The sequence below is a fragment of the Saccopteryx bilineata genome, chromosome 4, assembly GCF_036850765.1.
Source record: "Saccopteryx bilineata isolate mSacBil1 chromosome 4, mSacBil1_pri_phased_curated, whole genome shotgun sequence".
Classification (NCBI taxonomy): domain Eukaryota; kingdom Metazoa; phylum Chordata; class Mammalia; order Chiroptera; family Emballonuridae; genus Saccopteryx; species Saccopteryx bilineata.
This window is the reverse complement of record NC_089493.1, coordinates 56963085-56982917: the sequence shown is the minus strand read 5'-3', so window position 1 is coordinate 56982917 and position 19833 is coordinate 56963085. Positions and strand designations below refer to the sequence as shown.

At 40.0% G+C, this 19833-nt stretch overlaps 1 protein-coding gene across 6 annotated transcripts in view; it reads left to right on the top strand.

Moving 5' to 3' along the window:
* The window catches only part of TLN2 (talin 2), a 484588-nt gene that overhangs the window by 447752 nt on the left and 17003 nt on the right, over positions 1-19833 (top strand). For all 6 annotated transcript variants that reach the window (XM_066274650.1, XM_066274649.1, XM_066274645.1 and 3 more), the window contains 2 exons: positions 14401-14506; positions 16066-16190. In XM_066274650.1, coding sequence (XP_066130747.1) covers positions 14401-14506; positions 16066-16190 — 231 coding nt within the window. The remainder of the gene's footprint in view (positions 1-14400; positions 14507-16065; positions 16191-19833) is intronic.

The window sequence follows — 19833 nt, the reverse complement described above, 5'->3', positions numbered from 1 at the left end:
TTCATTTATTTTTGCCTTCACTTCCCTTGCCTTTGGAGTCAAATTCATAAAATGCTCTTTAAAACCAAGGCCCATGAGTTTAGAACCTATGTCTTCTTCTATGTACTTGATTGTTTCAGGTCTTATATTTAGGTCTTTGATCCATTTTAAATTAATTTTAGTACAAGGGGACAAACTGTAGTCAAGTTTCATTCTTTTGCATGTGGCTTTCCAGTTTTCCCAGCACCATTTGTTGAAGAGGCTTTCTTTTCTCCATTGTGTGTTGTTGGCCCCTTTATCAAAGATTATTTGACCATATATATGTGGTTTTATTTCTGGACTTTCTATTCTGTTCCATTGGTCGGAATGTCTATTTTTCTGCCAATACCATGCTCTTTTGATTGTCGTGGCCCTATAATATAGTTTGAAGTCAGGTATTGTAATGCTCCCAGCTTCATTCTCTTTCTTTAGGATTGCTTTGGCTATTCGGGGTTTTTTATAGTTCCATATAAATCTGATGATTTTTTGTTCCATTTCTTTAAAAAATGTCATTGGAATTTTGAAGGGAATTGCATTAAATTTGTATATTGCTTTGGGTAATATGGCCATCTTGATTACATTTATTCTTTCTATCCAAGAGCAAGGAATAGTCTTCCATCTCATTGTATCTTTTTCGATTTCCCTTAACAATGATTTGTAGTTTTCATTATATAAGTCCTTTATATTCTTTGTTATGTTTATTCCTAGGTATTTGGTTGTTGCAATCGTGAAGGGGATTATTTTTTTGAGTTCGTTCTCAAATGTTTCCTTGTTGGCATATAGAAAGGCTGTGGACTTTTGTATGTTAATTTTGTATCCTGCAACCTTACTGTATTGGCTTATTGTTTCTAGTAGTCTTTTTGTAGATTCTTTGGGGTTTTCGATGTATAGGATCATATCATCTGCAAAAAGTGATACCTTTACTTCTTCTTTTCTGATATGGATGCCTTTTATTTCTTTGTCTTGTCTGATTGCTCTGGCTAGAACCTCTAGCACCACATTAAATAAGAGTGGAGAGAGTGGACAACCCTGTCTTGTTCCTGATTTAAGGTAGAAAGTCCTCAGTTTTATGCCGTTTAATAGGATGTTGGCTGATGGTTTATCATATATGGCCTTTATCATGTTGAGATATTTTCCTTCTATACCCATTTTGTTGAGAGTCTTAAACATAAAATTGTGTTGTATTTTATCAAAAGCCTTTTCTGCATCTATTGTTAGGATCATGTGGTTTTTGTTCTTTGTTTTGTTGATATGGTGTATTACGTTAACCGTTTTGCGTATGTTGAACCATCCTTGAGATTCTGGGATGAATCCCACTTGATCATGATGTATTATTTTTTTAATATGTTGTTGTATTCGGTTTGCCAGTATTTTGTTTAGTATTTTAGCATCTGTATTCATTAGAGATATTGGTCTGTAGTTTTCTTTCTTTGTGCCATCCTTGCCAGGTTTTGGTATGAGGGTTATATTGGCCTCATAAAATGTGTTTGGAAGTATTGCTTCTTCTTCAATTTTTTGGAAGATTTTGAGTAGAATAGAAACCAAGTCTTATTTGAATGTTTGATAGAATTCGCTAATATAACCGTCCGGGCCTGGACTTTTATTTTTGGGGAGGTTTTTAATAGTTTTTTCTATTTCTTCCCTACTAATTGGTCTGTTTAGGCTTTCTGCTTCTTCTTGACTCAGTCTAGGAAGGTTGTATTGTTCTAGTAATTTATCCATTTCTTCTAGATTGTTGAATTTAGTGGCATAAAGTTTTTCATAGTATTCTACAATAATTCTTTGTATATCTATGATGTCCGTGGTGATTTCTCCTCTTTCATTTTGGATTTTGTTTATATGAGTTCTTTCTCTTTTTTTCTTGGTAAGTCTTGCCAAGTGTTTGTCAATTTTGTTAATCTTTTCAAAGAACCAGCTCCTTGTTCTATTAATTTTTCTATAGTTTTTCTTTTCTCTATTTCATTTATTTCTGCTTTGATTTTTATTATCTCCTTTCTTTGGCTGGTTTTATTGTCTTTGTTCTTCTTTTTCCAGTTCTTTAAGGTGTGAAGTTAAGTGGTTCACTTGGGCTCTCTCTTGTTTGTTCATATAGGCCTGAAGTGATATGAACTTCCCTCTTATCACTGCTTTTGCTGCATCCCATAGATTCTGATATGTTGTATTGTCATTTTCATGTGTCTGTATATATCTTTTGATCTCTGCGCTTATTTCTTCTTTGACCCATTCATTTTTTAAAAGTATGTTGTTTAGTTTCCACATTTTTGTGGGGTTTTTTCCCCTTTTTTGCAGTTGAATTCTAGTTTCAAGGCTTTATGATCAGAAAATATGCTTGGTACAACTTTTATTTTTCTGAATTTGCTGATGTTGTTTTTGTGGCCCAACATATGGTCAATTTTTTTTTTTTTTTTTTGTATTTTTCTGAAGCTAGAAATGGGGAGAGACAGTCAGACAGACTCCCGCATGTGCCCGACCGGGAACCACCTGGCACGCCCACCAGGGGGCGACGCTCTGCCCACTAGGGAGCGATGCTCTGCCCCTCCAGGGCATTGCTCTGCCATGACCAGAGCCACTCTAGCGCCTGGGGCAGAGGCCAAGGAGCCATCCCCAGCAACCGGGCCATCTTTGCTCCAGTGGAGCCTTGGCTGCGGGAGGGGAAGAGAGAGACAGAGAGGAAGGAGAGGGGGAGGGGTGGAGAAGCAAATGGGCGCTTCTCCTGTGTGCCTTGGCCGGGAATCGAACTCGGGACTTCTGCACGCTAGGCTGACACTCTACCACTGAGCCAACTGGCCAGGGCCTATGGTCAATTCTTGAGAATGATCCATGTACACTGTAGAAGAATGTATATTCTGTCACTTTGGGATGAAATGTCCTATAGATGTCTGTCATATCCAGGTGCTCTAGTGTTTTGTTTAGGGCCAATATATCTTTATTGATTCTCTGTTTGGATGACTGATCTAGAGCCGTCAGTGGTGTATTGAGGTCTCCAAGTATGATTGTATTTTTGTCAGTTTTTGTTTTTAGGTCAATAAGTAGCTGTTTTACATATTTTGTTGCTCCTTGGTTTGGTGCATATATATTAAGAATTGTTATGTCTTCTTGATTCAGCGTCCCCTTAATCATTATGAAATGACCATTTTTGTCTCTGAGTACTTTTGCTGTCTTGTAGTCAGCATTATCAGATATGAGTATTGCTATGCCTGCTTTTTTTTTGGATGTTATTTGCTTGGAGTACTGTTTTCCAGCCTTTTACTTTGAATTTGTTTTTATCCTTGTTGCTTAGATGAGTTTCTTGTAGGCAGCATACAGTTGGATTTTCTTTTTTTAATCCATTCTGCTACTCTGTGCCTTTTTATTGGTGAGTTTAATCCATTTACATTTAGTGTAATTATTGACGCTTGTGAGTTCCCTATTGCCATTTTATACATTGCTTTCTGTTAGTTTTGTGTCTTGTTTGATTCTTCTCTTTTGTTTTTCTATCTTTTGTTTTTATTTGGTTGTATTCCATACATCTTTCCTCTGTAGCTATCTTTTTTAAATCATGTGCTTCTGTGGTGGTTTTTTCAATGGTGGTTACCATTAAGTAATGAAAAGGGTTCCTACCCTGTTCATTGTAGTGCGCTATCTTGTGAGTACTTTTGCACTCCATCGTCCTTTGCTACTGTTAATCTCCGTCCTCTCCCCCCCCCTTTTTTTTGTTGTCACAGTTTAAATTTGGTTTTATTGTGTTCTTGATGGAGCTTTTACTTGTGGTTTTGTTTTGTTTTGTTCTTTTTATCTGGTTGGAAAACCCCTTTTAGTAATTCCTGGAATGGGGGTTTTCTGATGATAAATTCCCTCATCTTTTCTGTATCTGTGAATGTTTTTAATTTCTCCTTCATATTTGAAGGATAGCTTTGATGGGTATAGTATTCGTGGCTGAAAGTTCCTCTCTTTCAGGACTTTAAATATTGGGGTCCACTCTCTTCTAGCTTGTAGAGTTTCTTTTGAGAAATCTGATGATAATCTAATGGGCCTTCCTTTATATGCTGTATTCTTCTTTTCCCTGGCTGCCTTGAGAAGTTTTTCTTTGTCGTTGGTTTGTGCCAATTTCATTATGATGTGCCTTGGAGTAGGTTTGTTGGGGTTAAGAAAACTCGGAGTTCTATTTGCTTCTTGAATTTGAGGCTTTAGTTCTTTCCACAGGCTTGGGAAGTTCTCATCTATTATTTGTTTGAGTATGTTCTCCATTCCATTTTCTCTCTCTTCTCCCTCTGATATACCTATTATTCTTATGTTATTCTTTTTGATGGAGTCAGACAATTCCTTTAGGGCTTTCTCATTTTTTTTAATTTTTGAGTCTCTTTCTTCTCTCTGTTGTGCCTCAAGTTGCTTGTCTTCTATTTCACTGATTCTACCTTCTATCTGGCCTGTTCTATTAGCTAAGCTTGTTACCTCGTTTTTCAGCTCATGAATTGAGTTTTTCATTTCTGTTTGATTTGTTTTTATAGTTTCAATTTCCTTGGTAATATATTCTTTGTGTTCATTGAGTTGGTTTCTGAGCTCCCTAAATTTCCTTTCTGTGTTTTCTTGTATATCTCTGAGTATTTTTAGGATTTCTATTTTAAATTCTCTGTCATTTAGCTCTGAGGTTTCCAATATATTAAATTTTTTCTCCATAGATTTTTCCTTATCTATCTGTGCTACCTCTCTGTCTTGGTATCCATGATATTCGATTTCCTTTTCCTTAATGGCATCTGAGGGTAGTTTTGTTGATAGTATTAATGAGAATTAATAAAGAATAAAAAGTTAAAAATAAAAAAGAATTAAAAAGATTATTATTCCCCCACCCCTTTTTTTCCTCTCCTCTCCTCTCCCCTCCTTCTTGAGAAAATATTGTGGTGAACTGTGAATTATATTGTGCTAAATAGAACAAAAACTACCTATAATGGAGGGCCTGAGTTGGGGAGAAGTGATAAAGGGGCAAAAAAGGGAGTATGGACCCACAAAATGAAAAAAAATGAAAAAATTTGGGTCAAGAATAAAATGATTTGCTTTTAGGTGATGGTTGACTATGATGAGAGGAATAAGAGGGAAACAGGAAAAATGGGGAAAAAATTTAAAAATTACTATTGTATTTAGTGGAGCAAGAACTAGATAAAATGGAGAGCCAGGGTTGGGAGCACTGTTAGTGAGTTAAAAAAGCGAAGTAAAAAATCCCCAAAGCGCCACAAAGAAAAATTTGAGTCCCAGATAAAATAATTTGTTCGTGATTGAGGATTGAATGAGAGGAAAAGTAAAGGAGAAAAGAAGAAACTAATATAGAGGGAGAAAAAAAAAAGAAAGAGGAAAACACAAAAAGAAAAAAAAGAATAAAAGGAGAGAGAGAGAGTTAAGGGTTTTGGAGTGCAACCCTCATAGAGAGAAAGGAAGAAGAAAGAAAAGATAAAGGGAGATGTAACACTTATGGGTAGTGTAGTTCAAGGAGATGAGAGAGTAATACTGGCAGAGAATTAAACGACCAAATTGGAAGAGGAAGAAAATAATCAAGACAAGAAGATAAGAGAAACAAACAAACAAATATAATAAAATGGGATTGGTTATAAAGTCTGTGGATTATTCTTGATTTTGAGAGGTTATCTTGCTTTTTCTTTTCTCTCCCTCTTCCTGGTCGGTGACTCTGTACCCCAGGTTCTGCCCCTGTGGCACGCTTAGGTAGAGGTTTGCAGTTGATAAGTCTCTATGGCGATGTCATATATTGGGCTTCAGTCTCGTTGGCAGTCGAGGCTCATTATCATTTGCAGGCTCCGCCAATGAGAGAGTCTGTGTTCCCGGAGCCTCTCTCCTAGTCTTTCCTTCCTGAATTAGTAGCCTGATGATCCAGCTATGGGGTTGCTGCTACCTCTGCCTTCGCGTTTAGTGCGGAACTTCTGGAGGCTCCAAGGATAGATTTTTCTGTCTCTGGTTGAAGATCTTGTTGAATTTTGGGGGAGATTTATTGGTATCACTCCTTATGGCGCCATTTCTCTGATGTCATTCCCAGATTATTCTTTTCCAACCTTTTTATCCCAGTTGAGGATCACAGATGGCTATTCTTATCCCAACAGCTTGGGGTGCAGGGCGGGAACCATCCCTGGACAAAACGCCCTTCCATGCAGAGCCACTCACACCCACCCATACTCACTCAGACACGACAGTTCACCTCACAAGCACATCTCTGGGGTGTGGGGAAAACCGTAGCACCCAGAGAAAACCCATACACATGTGGGGAGAACATCCAAACTCCGCATAGACAGTGGCCTCGGCTGGCAATCGATTTTTTTTTTTCATCAAAGTTATAACAAAACGTTATTCGGGACCTAGTACCGGATATAGCTCACCAGAGAATCCCTCAGAGCCCGTCAACTATGGGAAGCCCATATGGGGAATCCTTGGAGACTGATATGGGAGCACTCAAGTTGATGTTGAAAAGTTTGCCTAGAGCCTTCGAGGACAATCTTTTCTTTCCAGTGTCTCAGTTTATTACAATTGAGACATCGATGTCTGGGCCAGCGTTTGATAATGGATCCCTAGAGGAGCGCAGCTCAGAGTCCCGGCTGATATTTTGGGTCTGTGGCCTTGGAGCTGTTGTAGCTATAAAGCTAGTAGCTTGGCAGGGTTTTGTTTCCCTTCTTGCTCCAGGGTCCTTAGAAAATGCTCAGCTGTCCTTAGGCCTGTGTCCTGCCACCCTACTTGCTGCCTTTTAGCAGCCTTTTAGTAGCTTGGCAGGGTTTTGTTTCCCTTCTTGCTCCAGGGTCCTTAGAAAATGCTCAGCTGTCCTTAGGCCTGTGTCCTGCCATCCTACTTGCTGCCTTTTAGCAGCCCGCTAATCTCAGTGGCTAATCCATTTATAGAGGGCAGCTGGAGCCGGTTGGGCGACACTATGTATCATATGGAACCAGAAAAGCCACAGGAGGAGAGCTTTCAGGCAAAGTCTGATGCAGACTCAGCTCCCTTCTGTTCAAACCCTAGACCACTCAGTTTGGGCAGGGAAGATTCTAGGAAAGGCTTGTAAAAGGTCAGTTGGTCAAGGATTTTGAATATCATCCTCATCACTTGGCTTCCTGCATCTGTTTTTTAGGCTTTGCCAGGTCCTGCCAACATGTACAAGAAGCTGATAAAGAACTGGCAATTTTTTGAAGAATTTAGAGTCATTATTAAGGCTTATGACCCTGGGCTGCCAGATCTTTTGTTCAATAGATTCATTTTCTGTTATGAATCCTTCCTTCCTGAGAAACGGGACTCTTAAACCTTACATATTACAAACCCAGGTGGCTGATTTGTCTGTTAAAAACCTGCCACATGAGTTTCTTCTTTCAATACAATTATTGTCATTGTATCCTGTAATTATTATAGGAATATAAAGATCCTGTGTCTCTGTGGCTGTTGTGAGGTTTATAGTGTGAAGGCAGTTGGTGCTAAAATGAAATCGTTAATAGGAAGAAAAGCTAAGCAACCTTGAAACTTTTATGAAACATACAAAAAAAATTGTCTCATCTTTTGCAAGGATGTTTTTGCCTCTTAAGGGTAACAAGGTCTGATGGTTCTGATTTCCAAAGAAATATCAATGAAGTATGATTATATACGTATATTTTCATGTATTCATTTGTATCTGTTTAGAAAGCTAAACATACTCCTTGAAGGGTATTTTCTAATAAAAATATAAGAAGAAAACAGTCTCCAGTTCCAGGGAGTTATCATAAATATAGGAGAATACAAGTTGCTAACTAAAAATTGTAGAGGCCCTCTAACAACATTGTCACTAAACTGGACATTGGCAGTTTTCTTGGGCTTGCTGCTAAAAATGTGTTCACATTTCACCTTATTAGCCCTAAATCCTTCTCCAAAGCAGATTTTGAAGAACTATCAACCAAAATGAGACTAAATGCAAGGAAGATTGTTTGACACTGAGAGGTCCATGAGCCACAGAGTGCTGAGGCCAGCACTGCTTGGGGACCCAACAAGACATGAGGAAAATAAAGGTGCACAGACAGGGAAACTAGTGTTTATTTCTGAGAGAACTTTAAGAGACAGCACCAGAAAATGAAAGCCAAATTGCCAGTTTAAAGAAGACATCAGATTTGTGTTGAAATTATTATTATTATTTTTTTTTTTTTAAGCAAGAGAGACAGAGACAGAGAGAGGGACAGATAGGGATAGACAAACAAGAAGGGAGAGAGATGAGAAGCATTAATTCTTTTTGCAGTACCTTAGTTGTTCATTGATTGCTCTCTCATAAGTGCCTTGACCAGGGGGCTCAAGCCAGCAACCATGGGATCACATCTATGATTTCATGCTCAAGCCAGCAACCCCACACTTAAGCTGGTGAGCTCGTGCTCAAACCAGATGAGCCCACACTCAAGCCAGTGACCTTGGGGTTTTGAACCTGGGTCCTCTGTGTCCCAGGCCAATGCTATGTCCACTGCACCACCACCTGGTCAGGCTGTGTTAAAACTATCTTTAGGGTAGAAGAAATGAATGCTAAGATTAGATTAGCTAATTAAGGGTGGTAGATAAAAAGGCAATTAAAAACTAGAGATTTTCACACACAAACACAGACATCCTGCCCTCTTCATCTCTGGTCTGTACGGGGAGACCATGTATAATGAAGTGATCACTGTGTCACCATTCTGAAATAAAAAGTGCACCTAAGTCAGAATTGTAGCAGATCTTACAATAATCCTCCTGGACCCCTTGACTATTTGACTTCTGTTTTAATTGATCAAAGAGGATTAGTAAGAATCTTGAGGCTGAAGAAAAACAGATAATTGTCTAATTTTTACAACTGGGAAAAGAGAAAAGGAGATGCTAAGGTTTGGTGAAAGTATCCAGCAATTTACAGAAATAAATTGAGATCACTTGCCTTGAGGTACAAGGAGTTTCGGGGATCTTCTTTAGCGAGCTGCTTTTCTTAAACGTAGGCACATAAAATGTGTGGGAAATGATGCTGCTTTAGCCTTGTTCAGTTCTTTTTTAGCGAGAGGGTGTGGGGGACAGCCAGCCAGAAAGGGAGGGAGATGAGATGAGAAGCATCAATTCTTCATTGTGGCACCTTAGTTGTTCATTGATTACTTTTTCATATGTGCCTTCACTGGGGGGCTACAGCCACACCAGTGACTCCTTGCTCAAGTCAGCAACCTTGGGGTCATGTCTATGATCCCACGCTCAAGCCAGTGACCTCGGGGTTTCGAACCTGGGTCCTCTGTGTCCCAGGCTGACGCTCTGTATCTACTGAGCCACCACCTGGTCAGGCTAGCCTTGTTCAGTTCTTAAGAATCAAGGATTCCTAACCCTTTTGGGCTGGTCTTTATATTTTAGTTTTACTATGGAAAAGGTTTTAAAATGAAGAAATTCAGATAACCATCCATGGGCCCACCATCTATAATTAACTAATTTTGTTAATTAACATTTTGTTTCATTTGGTTCAGATCTTTATTTTCTAAAGAAATCTATAAATAACAATGAATTCCTATTCTCTTTTTTCCCCTTGTATCTAGGTGCAAATAACTATCCTGATTTTAGCTTTTTTAACCTTTTGTGAATCTTGGGCCCCTTGAGCTGAAAATTCATTTCCTGCCCCCACGCCTAAAAAAAACCATCAGCATACACACACAAAATGGTCCTGAGTGTTCTCATTCCCAATAACCCAGCTAGATCCTTTTGGAATTGAGGCTCCAAATTGAAAACCCCCTAGCTGAGTGATCCTTTTCTTTGCAGAATCCGGTTAGCAGTCAACATACAATGGGATCTAATTTGGGCAGAGCCGTCTCCTTGCTACGCTGGGAGCTGCTTTTATGAAGCAGTACACATGCCCCTTTGAGCAGTGCTGGCCTCTTGATTTGCTATTTGCTGGTTTGTCATAGAAGATTTATATCGTTGGAGCAAGAGGCAGCCACTTTGCCCCTGCAGCAGTCACAGTTCAATATTGCTTCAAAGCCACAATATGAGGTCTTTGGAGGGTTAAAATTGCCCTTGCCTCCACTAGCAGAACTTTAATTTGGTTCTGTCTGTTGCCTACTATTAGAAATCATATTGATTTAATAGCAGACTAAAAATAGAACCCCTTGCCTCATGCCTTATCTAAATAGGGTACTTTATCATCTGGCTCTCTCCTTTCTTAGAGAGCCACATTGTATACAGTACTGGTTCTCTGTCTCCATCAAGGCTCTTTAAAGACTGAAGTCCTTTACCACTCTGCTTTGGTGATGTCAATCTCCCTACCACATCCTTAGTTTTTATTTTCAGCTTTATTGAGATATAATTAATATGCAGCAAACATATATAAAGTGTACAATTTTTGAGTATCGACAGATGAATACATCTGTGAAAGCATCAAGATCATCAAAATGAATAAATCCATCACCACTCAAAATTTTCCAGCGACCACTGATATGCTTTTTGTTATTATAAAATTGTTTGCAATTTTCTAGACTTCTACATAAATGGAATCATAGCATGTGTTCTTTTTTGTCTCACCTCTCACTCCACATCAGTGTTTTTTATTCCATCCGTACTGTGTGTATCAATCATTTGTTGCCTTTTATTTTCTAAATAGTATTCCACCATAAGGATATGCCATAATTTTTTTTATAAACCGGTTGATTGACATTGGGTTTCTAGGTTTTGATTATTACAGATAAAGCCACTAAGAGCATGCTCTGTTGTTAAAGAACAAGAATTCAACCAACTCGATTTGAATATCCAATTGGCTTTATTGAACAATGCATGAGTGGGGCAGCGTCCCATCTAGCAAATAAGAGAACTCTGACCATTTATACAAAACTAAAGGTTTTCTTTTGTTTTGTTTTTTTAGGCACAAACTGGAAAGGATAAGAAAGTTATTAGCAAAAGAAAAAAAAGGGTTGTTTCAAGCAAGGTCATCTTTCTTTGGGGGAGGGCTACAGGGTTCTTTTCAGGAGATTCCGGACTGATTGGTTTAAGGTCACTTTCCTGGGGAGGGTTGAAACTTGAATTAAGTCTTGGTTTTCTGTCCTGGGGACAAATGGCTTCACCTTGGGTCTTTTGTTTCATTTTCTTAACAATATACAAGTCTTTGTGCCTGTACATATTCTTCCCTCTTGGATAAATATCTAGAAGTGAAATATTTATATCATAGGGTAGGTATGTTTTTTAACTGTTTAGAAAACCACCAAGCTGATTTTTAAAGTGATTATACTATTTTACATTTATACCAGCAGTGTATGAGAGTTTTGATGGCTCCACACTCTTGTCAACACTTGGAATGGTCAGTCTTTTTCATTTTAGCCATTCTAATGGGTATCTAGTGGTATCTCATTGCAGTTTTCATTTATGCTGTTGAGCATCTTATTAATGTACCTGTTTTCTTCTGTATGTTTTCTTTGGTGGAGTGTCTGTTCAGATCTTTTGCCCATTCTTAATTAAGTTGTTTATATTTTCTAGATAGGAGTTCTTTGTCAGATATATTTTCTGCAAATAGTTTCTCTCAGGGTCTTGTGATCCATGAACGTAATATCTCTCTCCATTTATTTAGGTCTTCTTTAATGTTTTCAACCATGTTTGTAGTTTTTTTTATTTAAATCTTGCACATCTGTTGTCATATTTAACTCTAGATATTTCATAACTATTGGCGCTATTATATATGATATTTAATTCCTAGTTTTTGTTGCTTGTATTTAAAGTATAATTGATGTTTATAGGTTGACTTTATGTCCTGTGACTTTATTAAATTCACTTATTCTACAAGGTTTTTTTGTTTGTTTTTTAATACAGATATCTTAGAATTTTCTATATAGGTATTCATGTTGTTTGTGAACAAATACAATTTCTCTTCTTTTTTGTCATTTGTGTGCCATTTATTTCTTTTTGTTGTCTTATTGCACTGGCTAGGAATTCTAATACAATATTGATAGAAGTGTGAAAACAGTTTTACCTTATTTTTATCTTACTAGAGAACACTCTGTCTTTTACCATTTATTATGAGTCTCTTCACTATACTTCTAACTCTTTGCTTACCCATGTTGTGTTGACCACTGTAGAGAAACCATTTAACAATGCCTGTGGACTACTGAGTTCTCCAGACTCTGAGTCAGAACCATTATTCGCTTGGTAACTTTACAGCATCTATTATTTCAGACAGATATGGTACAAGGCTTTTATAATTAAGTGGTAGCACATTTGAGTCTAGAGAAGGGGTTTATTATTTTGATGGCGTATAAGTATTACCTGGGAAACTTTTAAAGATCTTGATGCCTAGGCCATACATCAGGGCTACTGATGGAATTGGTCTGGTGTACTGATGGAATTTTATATTTAATTATTTGTATAATTTTACCATAATTCTATAACAAAAGGACTGTTACTGTCGACCATTTAACTGGTAAGCAAAGTTTAGGGAGGGGATAAGTAACTGGACCAGTGTTACACGGGTATGTTGACTCTAGAGCCTACATATAAGTAACTGGACCAGGGTTACACAGGCATGTTGACTCTAGAACCTACATATAAGTAACTGGACCAGGGTTATGTGGGCATGCTGACTCTAGAACCTACATATAAGTAACTGGACCAGGGTTACACGGGCATGTTGACTCTAGAACCTACATATAAGTAACTGGACCAGGGTTACACGGGCATGTTGACTCTAGAACTTACATATAACTAAATTTTTTTCCCCAGTGATATTTTAGAAAGTAATAAGCACTTAACTCCTTCCCTCTACCTCTTCATGGCTCTGGTATTGTTTTGGAACTGGTCTAGGAAGTCACCATATTAGGCATTGTTCTAGTAGTGTGTTGGTCTCTTTTTCACTCATCCATTCATTTGCTCACTTCTTTACAGGTCTGTACTGAGTTCTTAATATCTGCGTAGTCATATGTGTCAGTCCTAGGGTAAGAGGATGAGATTAACAGAGTAGCTGAAATCATAGTACAGCAGCAAATACAAAATGGAAAAGATTATAAGAAGAAGAATAGGAATAGATGCATGTGAAGTGATGCTCAAAAATCTTTGACCAATCAGTTTGAGTATGTAAACAATATCTTCTGTGCACTGGTATGTCTGGGGCTGGTCAACGTCTAATCCCATTAACTCCCTCAGCCCCAGACTCTCACTATGTTTCTCCTATAGTTATGGCATGAAGGGATTAGGCTGGGATCCAAAAGCATCTTTTCCAGGCTCCTGAGGAGTATGATAACCTGGTTAGGTGAAAGAGGTCATAGGACACCAAGAAGGGAATTAACAATCAGTACATGCCTACTGTGTCGCATTGTGCAAAATAATTCCCATGTGTTATCGCATTTGATCTTTATGGCAGCCCTGACGCACAGGCATTACGCCAGCGTTACAGATGAGAAAACAGGTTCTTAGCGGTTCAGTCACCTGCCCGCTGTCGCAAACCAGTAGCAAGCACAGCCAGGTTCAAACAGGTCTACGCAATTCCCAAGCACACACCTCGTCCCCTGCTCAGAGGCCTCAAAATTGTCTGGAATGTCAAAACCTTTCTAAATCTGAAGATCAGTACTGCACTGCATGGGGAAGAGAGGCAGAAAAGAATGTTGGAAGAAGGATTTTGAAGTTAGGAAGGAGCAAGACGGTGTCAGTGGGAATGTAAATTCTCAGTGGAAGTCGTGAGGGGCTCCCATCCCATTTCTCGTTCTGTTCTTGAATGAATTTGGGAAGAATTCAGCTGGGATGCCCTTTAAGTTGGATTGGGGTTTGGAGTTCCAATATCTTTCTTTTTAATACCATTTTTTAAAAAAGCAAAACACACTTTAAAAACCCTTTGAGTTATGTAGTTCAAAAGAGGGAAAGTCTTCGTGACTTCTGCCAGGAGAGCCTGCAGTAAAAACGCTGGAAATGAGTTGTTCTTTTAGGAACAACCCTCCTGATCAGTTAGTTGGTGGTTGTTGCTGTCTTGATGATTTTGTCTTCAAGACCCCATGTCGCTCATACATTTCTTCTTCTGGTCCCCAATTTGTTTTGTCACAGTACCAGCAGACTCGGAGTCTCGGGCTTTCATGTTCATTGAGAGTGTTCTTGGGTAACTTTGGGCAATTTTCATGTGCCTATATTTATTTTATGTATAAGTAAAAGGACAATAAAGGTATAAATAAAGGACAAGTAAGGATTTTGTCTCCCCTACAATCTTAAGGAAATACGTCGGGAGGGACTTGAGAGAAACCCCTGGCTCCCAACTTTTTATTTCTCACATGAGGGAAACTGAAGGCCAGTGAAGATTATGTGTTTTTTCCCAAGATTCTGAAGTCACTTGGTGACAGAGTTACTACCTAAAACCAGGATGTCCAGTTCTGTCCACCAGTAAGAGTGTGCCTCCTATCACCGCAGTCGCCATCTTCCTCATGCCTTTGGCTTGTTCTTTACCCACAGGTTCTTCAGAAACCGACCCTGGAACTCAAGCACCAGCTGGCGGCTCTCTCCAAGCGAGTCGCTGGCGCTGTGACGGAGCTCATTCAGGCAGCAGAAGCCATGAAAGGTAGGCCGGCTCCTCGTGTTCTCTGTGGGGAGCCACTCCACGGCAGCACCAGCACAGCGAACTGAGCAGAGGACACACACAGCAGCACAGGCCCTGTTGACGTACACGGTCAGAAGGAGTCTAGTGAGGTGTTTCTCTCTTATAAGCAAATAGAGTTAGCCTGACCAGGCACTGGCACAGTGGATAGAGCGTCGAACTGGGATGCCAAGGACCCAGGTTCGAGACCCTGAGCTCGCCAGCTTGAGCGCAGGCTCACCTGGTTTGAGCAAACAGCTCACCAGCTTGGACCCAAGGTCGCTGGCTCGAGCAAGGGGTTACTCAGTCTGCTAAAGGCCTGCAGTCAAGGCACATATGAGAAAGCAATCGAGGAACAACTAAGGTGTCACAACGAAAAACTGATAATTGATGCTTCTCATCTCTTTGTTCCTGTCTGTCCCCGTCTATCCCTCTCTCTGTCTCTGTAAATAAATAAATAAATAAATAAATAAATAAATAAATAAATAAAGCAAATAGAGTTAGAGTGTTTCTTAAGGAGTAGAGTTAGGTTCAAGTAGTGATATCCTAGAACAGGTCTTTTCTCCAGTCTTTATGTTAAGGACTTCTACTTAAATGGCATAAGTCCACCTAAAACTGCTCACTTCTCGTGTAAGGGTCTGGCCACTTACGTTATCTGTCTTTTCATTCATCAGAGTATTTAGTCCTATTTAAATAATACCCTTCATGTTTAGAAAACGGTGCTATCTAGGTACATTGCTGGCATTCTCCTTCACGATTCCATAGAAGCAATCAGCTCCCCGGGGAAAGGTTTTTCTCACCGGTTTCCCTTTGTTTGAGGTGAGTTGAGTGGCTACTCTCATGCGTGCCCAGGAGAAGAGCCCAGGAGAAGAGCGTAGTGAATCGCTCTGTGCTCAGCACAGTCTCAAGTCTCCTGAGGATGCTTGCCTGCAGTCATGGGCCCTAAGTTAGAAGTCAGAGTCATGTTCAAGCCGGCGATAGTCCATGAGATCTTGACTTTTGAAACTCTCACTGACAACTGCTCCTGTGGGAGGGCTGTGCACACAACTGATTTAGAAAGCCAGGACCAGACCGGTGCCCCTCTGCACCCAGTTGATCGCAGAGAACTAGAGAGTCAATCCCTTAGGACAGTACAACTAGTATGTTCAAGAAACTTCTCTGGACCCAGGTTCGAGACACCGAGGTTGCCAGCTTGAACCAAAAAAAGCTCACCAGCTTGGACCCAATGTCACTGGCTCGAGCAAGGGGTTACTCCGTCTGCTGAAGGCCCGCGGTCAAGGCACATATGAGAAAGCAAATCAATGAACAACTAAGGAATCCCAACGAAAAACTGATGATTGATGCTTCTCATCTCTCTCTGTTCCTGTCTGTCTGTCCCTATCTATCCCTCTCTCTGACTCTCTCTCTGTCCCTGTAAAAAAAAAAAAAAAAAAAATTAAAAAAAAAAAAAATTCTCTGCATGCAAATCTAGATATTGTTTGTAATTAAGCCAGTGCCCTGAGGTCTGCAGCTACCAAGAATGACCCTCTTTGGACTTATTTTAGGAACAGAGTGGGTGGATCCAGAAGACCCAACCGTCATTGCAGAAACAGAATTACTGGGGGCAGCAGCATCCATTGAGGCTGCTGCTAAGAAGTTAGAGCAGCTGAAGCCAAGAGCAAAACCAAAAGTGAGTGTCCGTGTGTGGCTGCTTGTCTGATGTCAGTGGTCTCCCGGTGGATGGCTGTGTAATGGAGCTAGGTGTGCTGCAGGAAGCTTGTCTTACTCCGCGTGGTTAGACTAGCAAGCTGCAAACCTGCTCGACCTGCCCAGCCCCTTTCACAGGGTATGGAAAAAACCCAGTGGGCCAGTCTTTCAGGTTAACCACCTAGAAAAATACCTTTGGGTATCAAGGGGATGGATTGGGCATTTACAAGCGTGATTTAGTTCCATTATAAATAAAGCAGGTGTTGGATGTTTTCTTAAAAAAAAAAAGTCCCTGTTACTGAACGTGAGATCGTCACCCTCAAATTTTCTGGTTTCCATAATGCCTTTAACAGAGCAATAGCAATGCTGGGCCTCTCCTGTCCTTAAAATTAAAAGAGAACCATGTGAATCTCAGAGGTGCACTCAATAATCGACTTTCTCAGTAGATGCTGGAAACTGACTGATGGTGAGTTTTCTCCAGCTATATTTGTCATTAGGTAGATGTTTAGAACTTGCGATCATGAGTATATGTTAAGAGAAACAGCCATCAAAAGAAAGTTTAAGCTTGGCTGGTAGGGAGGATAAGTATTGAGTAAAAAGGATGGTGAGCTAATGCTGGCCTGGGGCAAAGCCCAACCCTGTAAGAAGCTATAACCCCCCCTCCCCCCATGGTTATCTTCAGTGAGAAGATAGTAGAACCAGAGGAGGCCTCTTTTTTGCTCTATTCATGCAAGTCCTTTCTGTTACCTGTAACCTTGGCTCCCTGAGTTCAAGTATGCCTAAAATTCCACCTTTTCTGTAAAACCAAAAGCTGAAGTCTCAGCACTAGAATACACCCAACCGCTCAAAAGCAGGGCCAGGGCCAGTGTTGTATGTGAAATACGCGTGAGCATATGTTGAATGGCTTAAGCTGTAGAACATTCTTAAAACCATGGAATTTTTTTTTTTTTTTTTTTTTAGAAATTAAATTTAATGGGATGACATTGATCTATAGGAACACATAGGTTACAGGTATACTTCTCCATAGCGTGTGAACTATTCATTATTGTGTTGTGTGCCCATCACTCTAAGTCAGACCACTTTATGTCACCGTGTATCTGGTCCCTGTTACTTCCGTTTGCCCACCCCCTCCCTATGGTAACCACTTCGCTTTTGTCTACGTCCGTGAGTCTCAAAAACCATGGACTTCTTAGAACCGATCTCCTAATATAGTCACTCTAGCCTTGGTAAAGACATCTTTTTAAAAAAATTTCTCATCAAGATGTAATCAAGAGTTTGGGCTTCTGATATGGGGGTTTATCAGGGTTCTCTTCACTGGCCTCTAACCTGAAGGTCTTGTGCTGTCTGAGACTGAGGGTTCTTAACAAACTTAAGCGTGGTTGAAGGGTTATAGGAGCAACTCCATCTTCTGGGTATGTCCCTGTTTCTGCTTTGTAAGGCAAGCTAATCATTGAATGGAAAATGTACTTTCAACTTGAGAAGTAAGCAGCAACCATCAACTAATATTTAGAGGCTTCCTGCTTCATTTGTTTTTATTTTTCCTTACGTGATTTATTAAAAGTGGCCTCTCTTGGGAAAGCTCCCATCTCCTGATGCGGAAGTCATGTCAGTTGACCCTCATTCTCCTTGGGAGTTAGCCTGGTGCTAATTTAGCATTAACACGTCACCATGTTCCAAGAGCTCCTGTGTCAATCCCGTTCCTCTGTCCTTTCGCCGGGTCCTTCTGAGGCAGTCTCTGAATCTGGGCTTCCCTCTGCCGGCCGCTTACTTTCCTAATGGTTTCTGATCTGAAAGAGTCGTTAGAGTTCCTACCCCATAGGGTTGTTGTTATGACAAATGAGATAATTTAAGCACACAGTGCCTGACATACAATAAGACTTAGTAAGCAGTAACTGTAGCATCATCACTACAAATAGGCTTCTGGGACTTTTATCTACTCCCTCCTGGGGAAGTGCCTGACATAAAAATTATTCCATAGAACCATAAGCTGATGGCCTCAGCAAAAAGAAAAAAGGCAAAACTAAAAGCTCACATTGATTGGGTGTCAGGCATGTATGTGCCAGGCAGTCTTCTAGGTACTTTTAATGGATTAACTCATCTGGTGTTTGCAACAAGTCCACAAGCAACACCCTTACCATCCCTGCTCTGTGGATGCAGATTGGGTTAGATCACCTGGCCAGCGTCCACGGGCCGGGGCTAAGCTCGGAGCAGTGTGCACAGGCTCTGGTAGCAGTTGTCGTCCATACCAGTGTCCTCTGGGCCTCCCCAGTGTCAGAAAGGCTGGTACAGTCTCTTGGGGGAGGTTTTAGGTTTGCCCGTACCCTTTGAGCCATTAATCCCACCTCTGGGAATCTGTCTGTTCTGAAGAGGAAACCCAGAGAGGAAGGAAGTTCTGTGTGAGAGAGAGGGTTGTTCCTTTCATTCTTATTTGTGGCAGTGAGAGTTGGATGTGCCCAGAGTGTCTACTTGAAGGAAAAGTAGAGTAGTGACTATTAAAAATAATGGTTGAGAGTGTGTGTAGCAGAGAGAAGATGCTCACAGCATAACATAAAGAAAAAGAAAATACATTATTGTGTACTCATTGTGGTTACAGCTCTGTGAAAATCACCGGCTTATGAAGGACACAGGTGGGGAATGTAAAGAGTGATGGAATTGGGGTGATGGGGGGGTCTATGTTTTATAAATAAGAGCATTTAAATTAGTGATGACTGTGAAGTAGACTAGTGGGCACTTCCCACACTACTCAAGGTTATTTAGCCTTTGTGTTTACAGTGTGTGTGTGTGTGTGTGTGTGTGTGTGTTTTGTTTTTGTTTTTTATGGAAAGCCAAGGAATCCTTTGGTCAAGATCATAATCTGTTTATTTGAGTCCGTACATTTCATTATGGGGCTACCTACTTTTCAGATCGCTCTCATCTTTGTATTTCTACAGTGCTGTAGAGCAGCGATTTCCAAATGGTGTGCACTGACCTCTTTTCCCTTAGTAATTAGTTTTTGTATGCCATAAGGGAAAAAAAGTTGAAAATCTCTGCTTTAGTGTGATCTGAAATCTCTCTCTGCCCAGTGGCTAGAGACTCCCACAACATGGATTATATTATCTATAAAACTGTTTTTGAAGAAACTGTCAACTAAAACCAGAGCTTTTGTGAGAATACCTTTCTTTCGTTTACTAGCTGGGATGCTGCCTGATTCATGAATCATTCATTAAAGCCAATTTGATCTTTAAAAATAAAAAAACATAGCTTTTATGCACATCTAGGAGTGCCGTCAGCTTTATGGTAATGCCCACATGAAATAAAATATCTTTCTTGCATTTATAAAATAATTTATTTCCCCAGTTAAAAAAAATCCATTTTGGCAGCCAAATCAACCAGTCTTTTGAGATTTCTCTCTATCTGCTCCCATAATACAAAAAAACTAAAAAACAGAAACAAAACTTAGGATACTGTGAATAAGCAATTGCTATGACATCCCTATTCCTATAATTCAACACACAACACACAGGCCCTCAGTAGAACGAGCTCACGCTTTCCTTCCGGAACTGGGCGGCATTTACACTGCTTTGAGAAACAGTTTCGGGGATGGGCAGTGTTTCTGTTTAAATTGTTTTGCTCACCACATTCTTAGT